General features: G+C 45.2%; 1 protein-coding gene across 1 annotated transcript in view; it reads right to left on the bottom strand.

Moving 5' to 3' along the window:
- The window catches only part of tmeff2a (transmembrane protein with EGF-like and two follistatin-like domains 2a), an 84256-nt gene that overhangs the window by 21347 nt on the left and 45791 nt on the right, over positions 1-17118 (bottom strand). Inside the window, exon 4 of the mRNA XM_064310202.1 lies at positions 15689-15715. Within this exon, the coding sequence (XP_064166272.1) occupies positions 15689-15715 (27 nt within the window). The remainder of the gene's footprint in view (positions 1-15688; positions 15716-17118) is intronic.

Raw genomic sequence — 17118 nt, 5'->3', positions numbered from 1 at the left:
ATATAGAGACTAGCTGTGACCTTATTGAGATTCAGCTTGTGTTCTTGTTTAGTCGTGGCCTCATTTGGAGTCTAGCTTTGTCCTTATTTAAGCCTGTGTCGTCTCACTGTGTCCTTGTTTCGATTCTAGCCCTGTGCGTCTTCCGAAGCGGCACTCTCACACAGACTCTACGATTGGAAAAGTTTCCTTGCCAGGGGCGATTAAAATTTTAAAGCTCTTTTCTCCTCTTCCCCATCTCCTGGGCTCAGTTTTGAGGGCCCTGGAAGTAGGTACAATAAACAGAGCTCTGTGGAAATGTCCCATGCATGCTAAAACTGTCCGCATTGTAGCGTCCCTGCCTGCTGCCTACCTGGACAGATAATCTGTATTTATACAATTCCTTCTCAATTGAGCCAGGGGTAAGATCTCCATTTTTTTGTCTGGAGGCCTACGCTTTCTTCTACAGAAGTTAATATGTAACCTGCATAACCTATAATTGCTTTGTGCTTGTTTTTTTCCACCAAGTGTTTTTGAACAGCACTGGCCCAGCCTGCTCCCAATTAGCCGTCTTTTCAAGCTCAACAGAAAGGAGCCGGCGAACCATAGTTTTAATTCAAATTGGGCTTTTGTTTCCAGGCCCCTCTTTATATGGTTCTCACCGACACAAGTGCGCAGGGCGGCACAAATGATCTTCTTTTGAGCCGAGATGTTTACACTGTGAATGTGCAACGGCAAAGAAGAAAAAATAAACAAATAAAAGACTTTCTGCCCTCTGTCCCTCTTTGCCTCTTCTTCCTGTCTAGCCCCAGAGTTTCCTTCCTTCACCTCCTTTCCCTCTCTTTTAACACCGCCTGACGGTCGCACACAACACAACAGAAATCCACAAAGGGGGCTGTAGCATATTCCTGCGGCTATCCCCATTACTCTCATATTATCCCCAGCTAAAAATACCCCAGAAATTATAGCCGAGATGAAAGGATGTGCCGGCTCCCCCCCCCGCGTCTCCTCCGGCCTCCGGGAGGGGCGCCCGGCCAGCGTTAGCATTAGCATTAGCATGCGCGGCTGCAGTCCCGTCTCCCGGCGGACCCGCCTCGCTAAACGGCGCTGCTTGAACCAGCAGCCGGCTCTCTCCCGTCGCCCTGGGCTGCCGCCGCTTTTTTCTGCGGTCTTCCCGGCGCTGCTGTATGGATCATGGGTGAGAGAACCATTACGATCCTCTTTACAAGCACACCCCCCCCCCCCCCCCCCCCTCCACCTCCCAACCCACCCACTGCTAAGACTGATGGGAACTCGGTTATGAGCTCCCTGACTACATTTGTGTGAACGCAGTATTCCGGATAATGCTCCACATCCCGGCTATGTTTACATGCTCCATGAAATATGATTGGCCCTGATGTTCCTATATACATGGTAATCACAATATTCCAAATAAGCCCTAGAGGAAAGGCATGGATTTTACAACTATATTACGTGGAAGACGTTTGCTTTCATTTTATCTTGTTTTTTTTTTTTTGCGCATTTGAAAAATAGCTTATTCCAGACAATCATTCTGAGCAATATCCAATTTTCGTACTCAAAAAGCTTTCTTCTGCACAAAAATCACATTAAGCTGATGTTTTTCATAACTGAGAGAAATTTGTCTTGCAGTTTTTCCGAAAATATGATGTTTTTGGGTTCACAGCAAGCTAGCGAGTGAATTGTGATTGACCATTACTTGCAAATTAGAATGCACACGCATAAATTTATTTCCAGGGAGGTGGTTCATTCTGAATCACATCGACTCGATATTCTGCTTAATCACCGTGTCTTGTACCAGTTACTCATTCCCAGGATCTTGGCTTAGCTTGGTTTGGGTTACAGTAATATAATGTACATGACTCACGTTATAGTCAGAGTGATTGAATATTCTGGCTAGCGTCAGAATATTAGTGTGCATGTAAATTTAATGAGTGCCGGATGAGCTGCGAATCCGAGTGTTCAGAGACACATCCCCCCTCTCCCCCCTCCCCCCTCCCCCCTCCCCCCCCCCAGCCTGTGTGGCCAAGGCACTTTCTGCCTCCATTTCAGAGGCTGCCACGAGCTCCTTCCCTGGGAAGGGAGAACCCGTCATATTGGCAGCGACCGAGAAATGTCCTTGGGGGGAAGCGCTCTGCACTGTGCAAGTGTAAATATTTATGGAAAAGCTGGGAAGAGATTTAGTGCACTGTACAAAGTGTCACCTTGATGCATGGGGACAAAGCAATCCTCCACAGCGGGGTCGGGTAATCTTCCCTCAAATATACGCAGGATGGAAAACCCAAAGCCTTTTGTCCAGGAGAGCCAGATGCATTCAGACAGGAAGCCATTACGATAAAGGCAGAACGTAGGGTGCTTGGAAACTGGAGGATGTGGGAAATTGAACCTTAGCAAGAGCTGGATAGGCTTCTCATGCCTGATATTCAAAGATCAACTATGATCTTTGTGCCAGTTGATCGAATCAATCAATGCATCATCAATTGCATCAATCAGACAATAAATCGAATTGAATAATTTTATTATGACCTTTATGATGCTAAATCCCTGTGTCACTGGCTAATGTTGCCTAAGGTTCATAAAGGTTCTCAACATAAATGCATTGGCTGAATAAATGCATAGACCACAAAATCGCATACAAAAATATACAAAACACATTATTTGATGTTATTTCTCATTTACACATTCCAAAATCTGACGTCAGCTGGAAGCTAAAATCCAGGATATGTCGTTTTTTTACTACGATTTTATGCAACACAATATCATTCTTGGCTGACATTAATGACTATTTATTCCATACTGCATCCAAAAGGCAGAGATAAGTCAAAGAATCAATACACTAAAAAATGATACAACAAAAACTTTGCCTCTCTTGGTTCCTAAAATATATCTTATTTTCCATATATCTATTTGAATGTTGGAGAGAATTTGCCTTGAACATTAAAAACAATTGCTTTAACTTAACTACCAAGCTACACAGATAGATATTTATAAAAATCTTTTTATAGAAAACTGGTATTATATGAATTGAGCAAGCGCCACAGGTTATAGCTTGTATTAATCACTTTTTCCATAAGAATGGGTTGACATTTTTAATGCAGTCAAGCTGGGGGCCAATTTTTGTGCAAATTCCAATTGTTTCCATTGCCTTTAAGGCACGTTTAGACATATTTAGCATTTCCCCAAAATGTCAGCTTAGTAAAAGATAACGTGTAGCCTTTTTTATTAAGTTGAAAAACACATATGTGTACAATTGAAATATGCATTTTCCCTTATCCAGAGATTATTTTAATCATGGAATAAAAATGACGGAAGTCTGTAGACAGATTCTGCAGGCTAAATGACCATGAAATAGCATTGATTCCAAGAAAGTTTTCATTAGTCTATGTGGTCAAAGTCGGTCCGATATAGCTACACTTACATTAAAAAAAAGAAAAAAAACATACTCTTACCAAAATGCCACAGAACATAAAATAGTGCTGTATAAAGATAATGTAGAAATGCTTAAAATGCAAATGTACTCATTTTAATGATTGAATATATTTAATTAAATTATCATAAAATTATCATTACAATTCTCTAACTTGAGTCGGTGATACCTATGTTGTGAGGGGAAAGATGGATTGCTAGCCGCTTGTTATGAATTATTCAGACAGCTGGCACGCTTGTTTATCAAGCAAAAGAAACGAGAACAAGGAGATAAGATGAGATAATGTTTCAGGCTTCTTGATTTCAACTTTACAAGATGTTTCTGATGTAAACACATTGAGAGGAAACAGTGAACAGACAGGCCAAACCAAGGTCCAAACTGAAAATAAACTCTTTGAAATTCACAAACATGAAAATAACTTCCTTTGTGCACTCCCCCTGTTGTTAACATGCTTATTAAAATAATTAGCAAAAGGAAAAAACTAAGAATGGCTGTCATCTAGAATCAGCAAACTTCCAAAGTCATGTTCACAACCATAATGGGGAAAATGCCTAGGATTCAGTCAGTTGTCTAGCTCAAGGACCTCAAATTCAGTTTGTGAAGGGCTGCAGTATCTGCTGGTTTTCAGTGTGTTTCAGGACTTCATTTATGTCACTGATTCAGTGAAGAGTCCACACACCTTGTTTCCAAGGTTTTAAACTGGCTCCTGATTGAAAGTACACCATAAAAGCCCACAGACACTGCAGTCCCCCAGGGTCTGAGTTTGAAACCCTTGTTCTGCAAAGGGGATGCACAGAGCTGAAGGGCACCAGGGCATAGATCCGAGCATCCTCATCACACCCACCCAGGCGCAGATACCTGCCACAAATAGCGCTTTGGGGAGGGGGCATTGGGGTGCACTGTGTCAGTCAACAGAACTTTGATTTAACTTTGTAGGGTTAACAAATAAACAGGCTCAAGGGAACTGAGAAAACAGACGTTTCCTCACTTTTAAGTTTGTAAGCGCTTTTATTAACTTCCAGGCTTGTTGCTAGCCAGCTAATTACTTTTTATGTATGGTCAGTGGAAAGCCATTTAAAACCTGTTCTCATGAGTTGCTTTACTGATTGTGTTGAAGACTGCTAACGTTGGCTAACAGCTGTATTTATTGTACAGCTGATTATGACAGAGGGCCGAGAAACTTGGGCTTGAGCTTGGTTGCATGCTGAAACATTGGGTTTTGTGCATTTATTTGTGGAACTGATTTTGTCTTTGCATTCTGGAATATCTCTAGATGTCTTGTATTTCCCTTTTTTGGGTCATGGAATGTTTAGCTAGGGTTAACAAAGATGTTTTGCTCATGTTTTTTTTAAGTTTGTTTGCTAGCTAGTTGGTAAGCAAGGATGGACTGGTTTGTTTATGGTGGTGCAGTGCCCTAGTAAATTGGTGAGTCTGTTCTCAGCGGCAGAGCAGTTCTCCCTCATGTTCATTCTGCTGTTCTGGCAGCGCTCCTCACTTGTGTGAATGCTGCGTAGCGTGTACCCATTTTATGATCTAATAATGTCGCCTGTGATCTGTGACATTACAGCAAAGTATGTAACTGTAAAATATGATTTGCGGTTCCAAACATAAAATCACAGTTTTTATTTCTGCCCCAGAATGTCGATGACACGTTTGTGCCTATGCCTACACCCTCCTTCTAACAGACACATCAAGGAACAGATGCCTGTGTACTCATTCTCTCACACACACACACACACACAACCAAAGAAATGCTATATATTCATATATTCAGCACAGACCAGACCTCTTTTCACCCCCTGTATTGCTCCAGCGTACGCACGGCAGCCATTTCATTTGCTCCAAACTTCGCTTCTCATGACAGGTGTTTGGTAACTCGGCGATACACTCAGCGCAATGGGATGGCAGGACCGGGCGGCAGGAAGGGGCACATGCTCATTTTCCCAGCTGTCACCCCTGTAACGGGATCCCTGGCACAGGCCCGGTTCTGTCCTAGAATATAGCCCTGGATAAGCGCATCTTTTCAGCAAATGAGAGATAAATAATGCATGGCGATGGTGAGCCCTGTTCGCAAAGACACATCTGATCCCACACACCCGTCTTGAGTCTGAGCGGGGTGCGATGCCAAGAATGATACCATCCATCCAAACACACAGCCATCCGTTCTTTCCATCGCTGAAGGGAATTAGACCTCTCTTGGACTGCTTTACTTTAGTCTGACATTTGACCTGCTACGGCACTTAACATTTTGTTGCAGTTTCATGTAATGGCTTCTACGATCGTTTCTGACGAATAGGACCCTATACCGTCTGTGGTCTTTGCTTAACCTTTTTGTATGCACTTTTTGTAGTCGCTCTGGATGAGAGCATCAGCAAACTTTCTAAATGTAGAGGTGCATTATTTAACAGACGTCCAAGGTCGCCAGGTTATCAGGGTTTATTTTATGCTCACTTTTCGTTCGTGCGGTGGGATTGATCCTGCTGCGTCTCTGCCTCAGGGCTGCTACGGCCGCGTCCCTGCTGGGAATCAAATGTGCAACCTTCTGGTTATAAGCCCACTTTCAGACAGGCTACGTCCCAGGCCAGTGGACCCCCTAATCCCACCGCAGGCGCATGCTCTACCCGTCTGACGGTCCTGCGCTTCCCCTGGTTGCCCATCTGCTGGATGCTAATTAACCCCCAGCGGCTACCCCGTTTCCCTGACCCTCAGACGGGAATCATACCTGAGCTGTGATGGAGCCTGCCAACTTGGAGGGGGGGGGGGTTCACCTGTGGCGGGAAGGAGGGGGGGGCCCTGTGTACGCACTGTCTCTGTCCAATCTGCTAGATAATCGGCTCGGCAGTAACGTGTCACGTGGGAGTGAATTCATCCCAGCTGTTCTTTCATAAATATGAAGATTCCCTGCATCAGGGATACTCAGATGTGGCCCTTAAGGCCAGTAGTACCCCTGGTTTTATTTTCTACCCAGTAGTTCATTGATTGATTAATGCCACTGATTGGCCAGAGATTTAACTCACCTGGGGTCCCAGGTTTAAATCAAATCCTGATAAGAGAGGAAAAATAAAAACCAGCAGAACTAGTGGCCTCAAGGGCCCGATTTGAGAATCCCTGCCTTAAACCATCCTCACTCACCCACAGTACACAGGTGCACCCACTCTCCCCTCCCATGCTCATGGTTCACGCCCAATAGATCAAGCTAAATATAAAGAAACACTGAATTCTCGTTTATTTTTTTATTTTTTGGGGGGGTGGGTTCTTTCTGAGTCGAGGCAGAAGGCTGTCTGCACTGATCAGGTGCACAGCTGGGGGGCCCCGCTGAAGAACGAGGTCAATCAGCGGGCCGGGCGCTGGCCAGTCGCGGTCCGTGTCGATGGGAGTGGAGCCCCTGCTGCGCGCGCCGCCATTACCGCCGCCCCCACCGCGCGGGCCAATATTACCTCTGCCCCTGCTTTTAGCTCCCGCTGGCCGGGGGCCGCAGTTTGTCCTGCCCGTGCTCCGGGGGGTGGGGGGGGCTGTTTGATTGCGTCTGTCAATCGAAGAGTGCTCAGACAGGCCCCGGCTGCGGCGAGAAACTGACTCTGCAAGGGGTGGGGAGGGGGGGGGTTGAGCCACCGAGCAGCACGGTAGATAAAGGTGCTCGCTGTACGGACAGGCTGGGCTCTGCAGGCTCAGCTTCCAGCCTTGGCTGTGTCATTGGCTGTCTGCGAGTGGAAGAGGAGGGTGCCGGGACACAGTTTCGCCTCATCCCGCCGGGGGCGGGGTTTGGCTGGCCCGGCTTCCTCAGGCCGTCAGTGATTCAGCTCCTCTCAGTGACGGCGAGCGATGAGCCTCTCCTCAGACCAGCCAGACCAGATGCGTGACCCGTCGAGCGTAAAACAAACGGTGGCCCTCGGGTGAACACATCGGCGCCTTCGCTTGGTCCGCAGTGCTACACACAGCCAGCTCTAGGACTTTCGTGGCCCTAAACAAGAATGTTTGGGGATGAACTGATTGCAGTTACCTAACTGGTCCCGAGGCGCTGTCTGAAGATGCCGTGGCACGCCTTGTCTGGTCCCTAACACCCTGGCCAAATTCCCGACCTGGATCTCTCTAGCCATCCAACCTTCCCCGAGTTTCACTGAGGCAGTGATTTCCTCCCTCTCCACTCAGCTGAGAGTTCCAGGGCTAAAGGACAGGTGCTGTACACTGGCTGAGAATATTGACAAAAAACAACTAAATAAATTATGAACAACATGAACACTTAACTGCAACGCATCTCCTTTCCACTGGCTAATATTCGCCAGGTAAGGAGTATCTACATTGTCTATATACAGACCTATAAACACCATGGGTTGCATATTTATCACAGTGAGAAAGCACCATATTACTGCACTCACTCTCAGACTGCTGCCTGATTCTACCACACCCAACTGTGAATCCCCCACACCCCGATCACACTCTGACTCACCCCCCCCCCCCCCATATCATTTATTCTGTTGCTGGTTTAATGTGAATGGCAGTCTTCCTGGACCACACGCCGTGTCTCAGGCGTGTGGCCGCCGGTGAAGGAGTAAAGATTTTCGCTCTCGCCACAGATCCCTCTCATAAACGAGGGCTGGATTTATTCAGCCCAAGAGGCGAAGCACCAAAGCGGGGGCGCCGTATGGTGAGAATCATGGGAAACGCGCCGTGACCAATGACAGAACAGCAGAGGCTACAGCAAGACGAAAAAAAAAGAAAAAGAAAAAGAAAAAAGAAAACAAATGGGAAATGGGATAATATTTAAGGGCTTGCATATATCTCCCTTTATTCAAACAGAGCTAAGCGATCATTGTTTTGTCTTTTTATGATTTATATGTGACGGGGTTAAATATATAGGTAAACACATAGTAGTTTACCCATGTGTATGCCTTGGACTGTGCTTTTTTGTTTCTTTGTTTCTTCACTAAAATTCAACATTTTCAAGGGATTTCTCACTAAAATATATTTTCATTTATTTATTTATATTTGAAAAGGCAGAAATGCATCACGGATTTATGCCCCTCAGGGGGTGTGCTCATACAAAATAACGGAAAATAAAAATATAAATAGCAAAGAAAATAGTACTGTAAATAAATGAATAGCTTTTGTTCGACTAAATTGTTTTTGTCTTTTTGAAAATAACTGTGAGCGTACTCCTGTCTGGGGCTTGATTTGCCTGCCTGCAGGCTGGATTTTTCCTCATCGGTCACAGGGCAGAATTGCTCCCGGTGCGCCTGTATTTGCCGTATAGCAGCGGCTGCATTATGGGGTTCAGGGGACTAAAATAGAGACACACAAACAGTGCCATCAAAAACTTGGCAGGTCGGTCCTGTGGCTCGTCCTTCCTGTCCATTTACAAAGTGCACCACATACAAATTGGACTCTCAAGGCCTAGATCTGGCCAGAATGTATTCTTATTTACCATCAACAAAACTAAAATGCTTAGAAATAGTATTCTATTGATCCATTTTTCCTTAGGAAAAGGCCACTTAGCCTTGAGATGGAGCACAATTTACTGAGAGAGGGAGAGAACGAGAGGGAGCAAAAGCAAGAAGGAGCGCAATTGGAAAGGAATGAAAATTTGTACCTTGCGCTTTCTCTAATTTGCTTGTGTTTTGGCATAAGGAGAGCTCTTATCTGGAACCCCACAGCTATGAGACATGTCACATAAATGCGTGGTACAGTGTGTTCTTCCAAAAACCATTACCACAGTCAGTATGGGTACTGAAACAAGGTAAACTTACTGACCCTGAAAGAGTGCACATCTTACCAAGACGTAGTAACACTTAGACGACACTCTGACAGCCAAACACCACATCTGCTATCACCAGCAATATCACTGACAGGTAGACACCACATCTGCTGACACCGGTCGGCACTCAGATCCGGACATTACACCTACAGTCATCAGTAATTTCACTGCAATCAGAAAATTTTACAGCTATCGGAAAAGTCACAGACCCTCTGCTGGCGTCAAAAAAAGCTAACTAGCGCTAGCCTAAACTCACATCTACTGACAGCAGCAAAACCACTAATACAGAAACACAAAACCATGACGGGCATCAGTAAAACCACTGACACCCAGAAACCACATCCAAAAATGTGAAAAACCCCTGCAAACCGGCTTGCCCTCGATGAGCCGATTTATAGGAAGAAATAAGACTTAAAACTTCAATTTTCCTGGCTTTGACTGGATTACGCTTTGCTCCCTCCTGCAGAGGTGACTCAGGCTTCAGTGAGGGGTAATATCCGGAGAGCGCTCTGTTCTTTGAATGCGACTCGAGCCGAATTGGAAAACAGCAGCGTGCCCTTAGAAGACTGCCTCCGCCAGCGCCACCAAGACACGTGCACAGTATTCCCTAATCACATGACATGCGTCACGGGTCACTTCCTGAAGCAGGAGCAGGGCAGGCGGGGACAGACTGCCATACGGCCATACCGCAGGGACGAAGACACCCTGCCACCCACGCCTCGCCCTGCCCCGCGCATGACCACGGGCACAGATGCCTCATTCATCTGTCCTGCTCTAGGGAAATGGGAATGAAGTTTCACTTCCCTTTACTAGCCAATAGGAGTGTTCCACTGAAAATCCTGTCTGTTGGCGGGTATCAGCCAACAAATATAACATGTGAGCACTATTTCTGTTCCCAGCTTTACTGTTCCTCCCCAGGCCCACAGTTAATGAAGGCTACCCAACACTAATCACAAATCCATTCCTGTGTGTAGGGTCCTGTGTAGGGACACTGTTGATTAAGGTGGGGCATATATGTTGGCCCCTTTTCCTCAACAAGAATTTTTGACTCAAGGAAAAAAAAAATGTTGAACAAATATAATAAGCAACAAATGATCAATTACAGCAGGGTATGTACTCAATCAATCTTTAGTTTACTACAGCACTCATATTACTATCCAATGCATTTATATCTTCAGTCAACCCGCTGTTAAGTACCAAGAAATAAACTATTCATGCTGCACGTCCATAAGGTGCACCACAATCCCTATGTAAAGGGAAAGGGACTATATTTTCCAGTTTGAAGATAAGACCTTCCCTATATACTGAATTTACAGTCTACATCTGGCTTGAACGGACCCCCTTGCAGTCATATAGTTACAACTCCTTTATGACCCAGATGGGACTTCGGTCCATCTGGTGCACTCTCAATCAACTTTATGCAGTCTGGCCCTGGGCATTGAGCACGCGCTGACCTTACACCTGCTCAGTGCATCATAGTCCCTGGATGGTGGCAGTGTGTTTCTGTGCTTAGAGACCGGAGCGATCCAGAAGGTAGCAGGCACAGATATGAGGACCTGTAACCATGTAGTAATAAGCAGCTTTCTCAGGCTACTGAAACTGATAGCTTGTTTGTTTAATTACATTAGATTACAGCATGCTTGGACGTGCTGTGATTGTTTTTGTTTGCTCAGCTCCTTCTCGGACGATGCCAGAAGAGGCTTTTTTGAACACCCTGTCGTGTGACTATCGGTCCCGTGTAAATGTGCTCGGTCGTCTCCAGGAAGCAGGAAACTGCGCAGAAGCTATTTGGCCAAGCGGGAACGGCAGAGCCAGAGGCTGAATTGGTTGCGAGGTCCCCGCGTCCCCGTGTAGAGAATGTGCAAGGTTGGCAGTGGATTGTGCTTCTCCTCTCCCCTCTAACTCACCCTTCCCCTCTTGCTCGCCCTCCCCCTGTGCTGAAAACCGCCCAGCCGCCCTCAAACTCCACTTTCAGGATTTCACATGGAACTCCTGCCAGTCTAATACCACCATAATCCTGCAATAATGGAGAGAGATTCATTCCTCTAAATTCGGCCTCTGCCACATCTACAAATACTACCTTCCACCTCCCTCCCCAATCACTTCATGTCGTTTCTCCATAATAATGTGCCCCTGGGTGGCCAGCTGTAATACAGAAAGTTATTTTGTGTTCTACCTATGGGTTCTACACCCCCCTTCACTCCCTGTATCATTCTATTTGGTTCCAGCTCAGATTTTCATGGGATTTACATTTTATCAGTGGCAATCTCTGTTGCAATATTAATCGTTTTGACTCAATGTGACTTGTCTGAGGAAGGACACAGCTAGCCAGTGTCATTTCAAATTACATTTGTGTTTCTGCTTTCATTCTCTTCTCCTGCTGTCTTGGCTGGTTATCCATCCCACAATGCCACAGCGGCTCTGCTCGAGTAATGATTCTCCAGCATCGGTGCACTGTGTCCCAGGCAAGGGGCCGGGTGGAAAGTGGCACACTTTGCAAGGGGAGGGCTCTGTTTTTCCTTTTCTGCACCGCAATGATACACAACTCTCTTCAGTTTTATCAGCAAGCAGGTTAACAACAGGACAGTGATGGGACTGGGCTGAGCGTGTCACACTTTCCTGTTTGCATTCTCTCTTTTTAATGGGATTGTTTCATTAAGACCGCAGAGGTATTTCCATGGCTTTGAGTGATCAAGGACACACACACATACACACACGCACACACACACACACACACACAAATTGATACCACTTGATGTACAAATGTGTGCTTCCATCTCTGTGACTGCGAAAGAAAGTGGGCAGGAAATGGTTGTTTGTTTCCGCCCCGTTAATGTCTCCTGCTGGCTGTCCTGGTCAGCGTGACACCAGTCCTTATCTCTTTCTGAGAAAATTGAGAGTCGATTTTCCTGTTTCCTAAACTCAAGCCTCGTTACCATGGAGATTCTATCAGGGATGATGGTCAAAGAGAGAGAGAGAGAGAGAGAGAGAGAGAGAGAGAGAGTAAGAGATATATATGTGCATATACACTGTATATATCACATGGTTCAGCTATTTTAATCTAGTGACCTACACAAATTCAGAGTCACACTCACATTGAAGAAGTCTGGAGGGTGGGCAGAGGGCCACAGCAATGTCTTACAAGGGGATTCTAAAGGTGCCAACTGCTGCAGCTTGCTTTAGGAAAACGCCCATGTTGTAGAAGTATATGGCCATTTAAAAGCCATCAAATGGCACACTTTTTATTATTATATTATTTTTTTAAAGTGCTTTATTACAATATCTATTTTTCCATATTCTCTCTTTGTCATGGTACTGTTAGCCAAACCATTTTGTTTAATGTGTTTAATTTTTTTTAGTGGGTTGCCTGCATTGCTCTGTTCCATGATTTACTGGCACATCCTCATAGAAAAAAGTGACCCTTGTTTATGAATATGCTATCTCCCAGCTCGATTGTACTTGTACCAGCGCCAGAAATGAAATTGGGCCTATCTGGATCATGTCTCACCAGTTCAGATCACATTTTAACAAGTGCAAAAGCTCCAGGACTAGTCCTGCACAGGACTGGCTTGGCTCAAATGTGCCAGGGAAAAATGGGTACTCATTTGTTCAATATAAATTATATCCAACCATATAAGTGGTGCATACTGTATAATTATTAAAGAGTCATTTTTTTTCTTCTGGTGTCAGAATGATCTAATCTTGTCCATTCAGCTCACAGTTAGATTAGATTGCAGCAAACACATTATAACTGGTGTCTAATTTCCTATTGAATCTAGTAAATAATCGCTTAATCACAGCTTTGCTATGTGTTTAACTGCAGCAATGACAGCAATGTTTTGGGGATTTAAACTCAATTATACTCTTCCAAAATATTTAGAGCCTCTCCAGTCTCTTCAGTTTGCCTGAGTTGACCATCGGAGCCCCACATGATTGAAAGTATGTTCTGGATTGACCTCAGAGCCTTAATGAGGCTAAAAAGTTGAGCGCATAATAAGATTTCCTGTTTTCCTGTTGTCCTATATTTCCTATAAAGAGCCTTTGTATAAAAAGCACCATATAAATAAAATTTGATTTGAACTGAATTGAATAAAGGAACCTCCTGTGACACAGTGTAATCATCGCCACACAGAGGGTCTAAATTTGACTGCTCAGTTCAGAATAAAGGGTTCTCAGTTCCAGCCCAAATGCATTAGGATTGTTCTTGCTAGTCATCTGCTGTATCTGAGCTGTGCTCAGGCACGGTGACAACTGGCCTTAGGTGTGGACAAAATACACTATATGACCAAAAGTATCTGGACACCCCTTGGCTGGTTTGGGCTAGGCTTCTTAGTTCCAGTGAAGGCAAATCTTAATGCTACAGCATACAATCACATTCTACACGATTCTGTGTTTCCCCAGCAGTCTGGGGTAAGCCCTTTCCTGTTTCAGCATGACAATGCCCCCGGGCACTCACTTTGGTCCATATAGAAATGGTATTGTGGAAGAACTTGACTGGCCTGCACAGAGCCCTGACCTCAACCCCATCCAACACCTTTGGGATCAATTGAGAAGCCAACTGCGAGCCAGGCCTAATCGCCCAATCAGTGCCCGACCTCTCTGATGCTCTTCGGGCTGAAAGAAAGAAAATCCCTGCAGCAATGCTCCTACATCTAGGATAAAGCCTCCCCAGAAGAGAGGAGGCTGTTTTAGCAGCACAGGATGGACCAACTCCATATTAACGTCCATAATTCTGGATGAGATGTTGGATGTCAGGTGTCCACATACTTTAGGCCATGTAGTGTATGTATACTATAAGGTGTCACTGCGGCAGCTACTCTAATTACAGGAAGCTGCCTCTCCAGGCATAATTCAGATTCATTCACTGTTTGAACAAAACTGCCCCGGTCTGCCATCTGGCTCCTGATGGCCCAGGCCCGGGCAACTGCAGCCCTCCAGTGCTGCATGGTCTCCTGGCTTCTGTTCCCAGCTTTTCATAATTTAATTGCAGTCATCAATCAACAGATAACCAATGAATTAGCCGCTAATGAACACTCATCAACTGCTAAATGGCGCTAATTGATCGCCCAAACAGTGACTGAACACGAGGACTAGTTTTAATGAGTTGATTCAAGCGTCCGTCTAATTGTTCGCGGAGGTCCTTTAAAACTTGGGGGCACAAAGAAAGGCAGGAAAAGTGTGCGGGTACTTGAGCATAGGAGGCATCGCTGGGATGATATATGAGCTTGGCCTGGGTCCTGACTCTGAGCTCCAGACTCTGAGAAGCAGGCAGAGATTCCCTAGTCTGATTAGGCTGATCTACAAGAAGGGGTGGGGCTCATAGATCAGAGGACGGGAATAGATCATAGATCAGAAAATGTCAAAAGGTAAAACAAATAGTCTGTTAAGAGCAACCTGGCGAACATGAAATTTGATACAGTTGTCAAAACTTGTTAAACATCTTTCTGCTTTTAAATTGTGAAAGTTCTATGAGATCTTTCTCATATTAGCAAAATAGGGGTGGGTTATATCAAGTGCGTGAGCAGCCAGTGTCTCATTCAAAATGTTTCCAGACCATTGAGGAATGCTATTTTTTATCAGGGACACACTTTGTGGTCCTCTTTGAGGCCCTCCTCCCTTGCTTTCTTCCTTTTTCCATTATCTTTCCATCATCTCTTCTTCCCTTTGCTATCTCTTGCAGTGATCTCCCTCCTTATCACCTTGCTTCCTTCCTCTATCTCCCCCCCATCCGTTATCACCATCTGGCTCCCTCTTCTGCCATTTTATCTCTTCCTTTATCTCAGTAGTCCTTCCTCATGTTTCTTACCCCCCCTCCCACATCTCACCCCATGCCATCTCTGCTCTTCCCAGGGTTGTATCTATATCCATTCCCTTCATCTCAAAATCTTTTCTCCCTCTGCGATTCGCCCCTCCCCTCCTGCCTGTTATTTTTCCCAGCGGGTCTATCTCTCCATTCTCACAGAGTGGAGAAACCTTTCTGTTTCCATTTTCTCGTTTTTTCTTATTTCTTCCTTTATTTGCCTGGCTCAGTTCTAATCATTCATGTGATATCTGTCAGACTGTGCTGCCAAAATGTATCATCTCTACCCCCCCCCCCACCTCCCCCCCATCCCCACCCACCTCCGTCCAGGTTTCCGGAAATGTAAAATAGTTAGGCACTCAAAGCATCTGAAATTAGCACAACTATGTGTCTGCCCGAAGAACATATCAGCTTCCAGTGCACTCAGAGAGGCATTGTGAGTCTTACAATAGCTCCGTCATTAAAATGAAATAATCAGAAGGCTCTAAGAAACCGACACATTCTGAAATGAGATTTGTTCCCACAAAGACAGTGCAGACACGGTTTTCCCCTAAATTTGAAATGTTAACAAAGGGAAACTGTAATTATCTCATTCCCTGGGGAGAAATTGCATTTTCATCGTCCGTCAGGAGAAACCAGACTGGGAAATTAGGAGGGACAGATGCAACATGTAAAAAAAAAGCTGAAGAAGAGAACATGAATAAAACAATCTTACCATCATCCCCGGAGCCAGACCCTGCATCTGTAAGAGAGAGTTAAACAGGCTTTGATTAGGGCCAGGTACATCTGTCAGTCTGTCAGATCAAGAGTGACATGCAAAGAATATGGACTTAATGAGCTCTGGATTAGAGACAGAAAAGAACTTATAGAATTCACACTTCATTCAGACGTTTTTTGTTTCAGTGCCTGTTAAGTGTGTGTGTGTGTGTGTGTGCGCGCGTGCGTGAGGAACAAAAATAAAATATATTGAGGCCTTGCAGTGCTGCACTATAAGAGCCAGACTGATACCCTGTATCTATATCACTCTACGACAGTTCTGAAACGACTGCAGCCCTTGGCTCTGTACAATTTCCCTGGACAGGTCCAACAAGATAGTCGCAGAGCCACAGCCCAAACCTGCCCCGAGGGTGCAGTGGATAAACAGGCTACCCCAGCGTATTTCCTGTTCTGCTGTTTAAGATGGCAGCCTCGAGGCAAAAGGAGATAAGACAGAAACAATCAGGGCCCATATCCCTCCGTTATCTCCCCCCGGGGGCCATCAGTATCGGAGGATGAGACGACGCTGCGCTTTTTTTTTTTAGCACGGGCGAGTGCCGCCATTACGCGCCGCCGCACAGGCCGCTCTGCGGGCCGGCCGCGCTAATGAGTTCGCGGGAGAGAGAGGGGAAAACCGCGCAGAGGCGTCTCGTCTCGTCGACTCTCCAGTGCCGAAGGAAATTAGTTTTTAGTGAAACTGCAAGACAGGGACAGTGATCGGGAGAGGATGCTGAACTTCAACCCTTTATTTCGCTCATGCGCAGGGCTTTCAAAAGTGCTGTGACCTGTGCCGGTATCCTGTGTGTACATCTATGTCTGTCTGTCTGTCTATCTGCCAGCCTGCCTGCCTGCCTGCCTGCCTGCCTGTCTGTCTGTCTGTCTATCTATCTATCTATCCCAATCTAATCTAAACGAATCTATCTCCAGGCAAGAAAGCATATACACATGCTCGCAAACTTCCTTTTTGGAACCGGGACAGCCCGAGGGGTTTATTCCACTTATACAACGGGTTACCAATAATGACTATATATGGTTACTTTAATAGGCTATTATAGATTTTTATAGAATTAATCACATGAAATTGAAATATTTTTCCGCAGCCGTTTGTGCATATTATTTTACAAGCAAAACTCTCGTTGGTACTTCGACTTGGACCGTTGTTATGCAACTAACAGGAAATAACAAACCAATATACAGATTGTAACTGTTTTATATACCCTCTCAAACACATTCATTACATTTTGTTTTTATGCGAACATTCACTTTCATGTCTTGACATCTGAGGCGACAGAATGCATTCACATTCCACAAATAACTGGTAACAACATAGCAGAAAACATGCACACGTCGTAAACAATTGGCTGTTGAATTGATTAATTCGACTGTCAT

The sequence above is a fragment of the Anguilla rostrata genome, chromosome 15 (assembly GCF_018555375.3).
Source record: "Anguilla rostrata isolate EN2019 chromosome 15, ASM1855537v3, whole genome shotgun sequence".
Classification (NCBI taxonomy): domain Eukaryota; kingdom Metazoa; phylum Chordata; class Actinopteri; order Anguilliformes; family Anguillidae; genus Anguilla; species Anguilla rostrata.
This window is presented reverse-complemented; position numbering and strand designations above follow the sequence as displayed.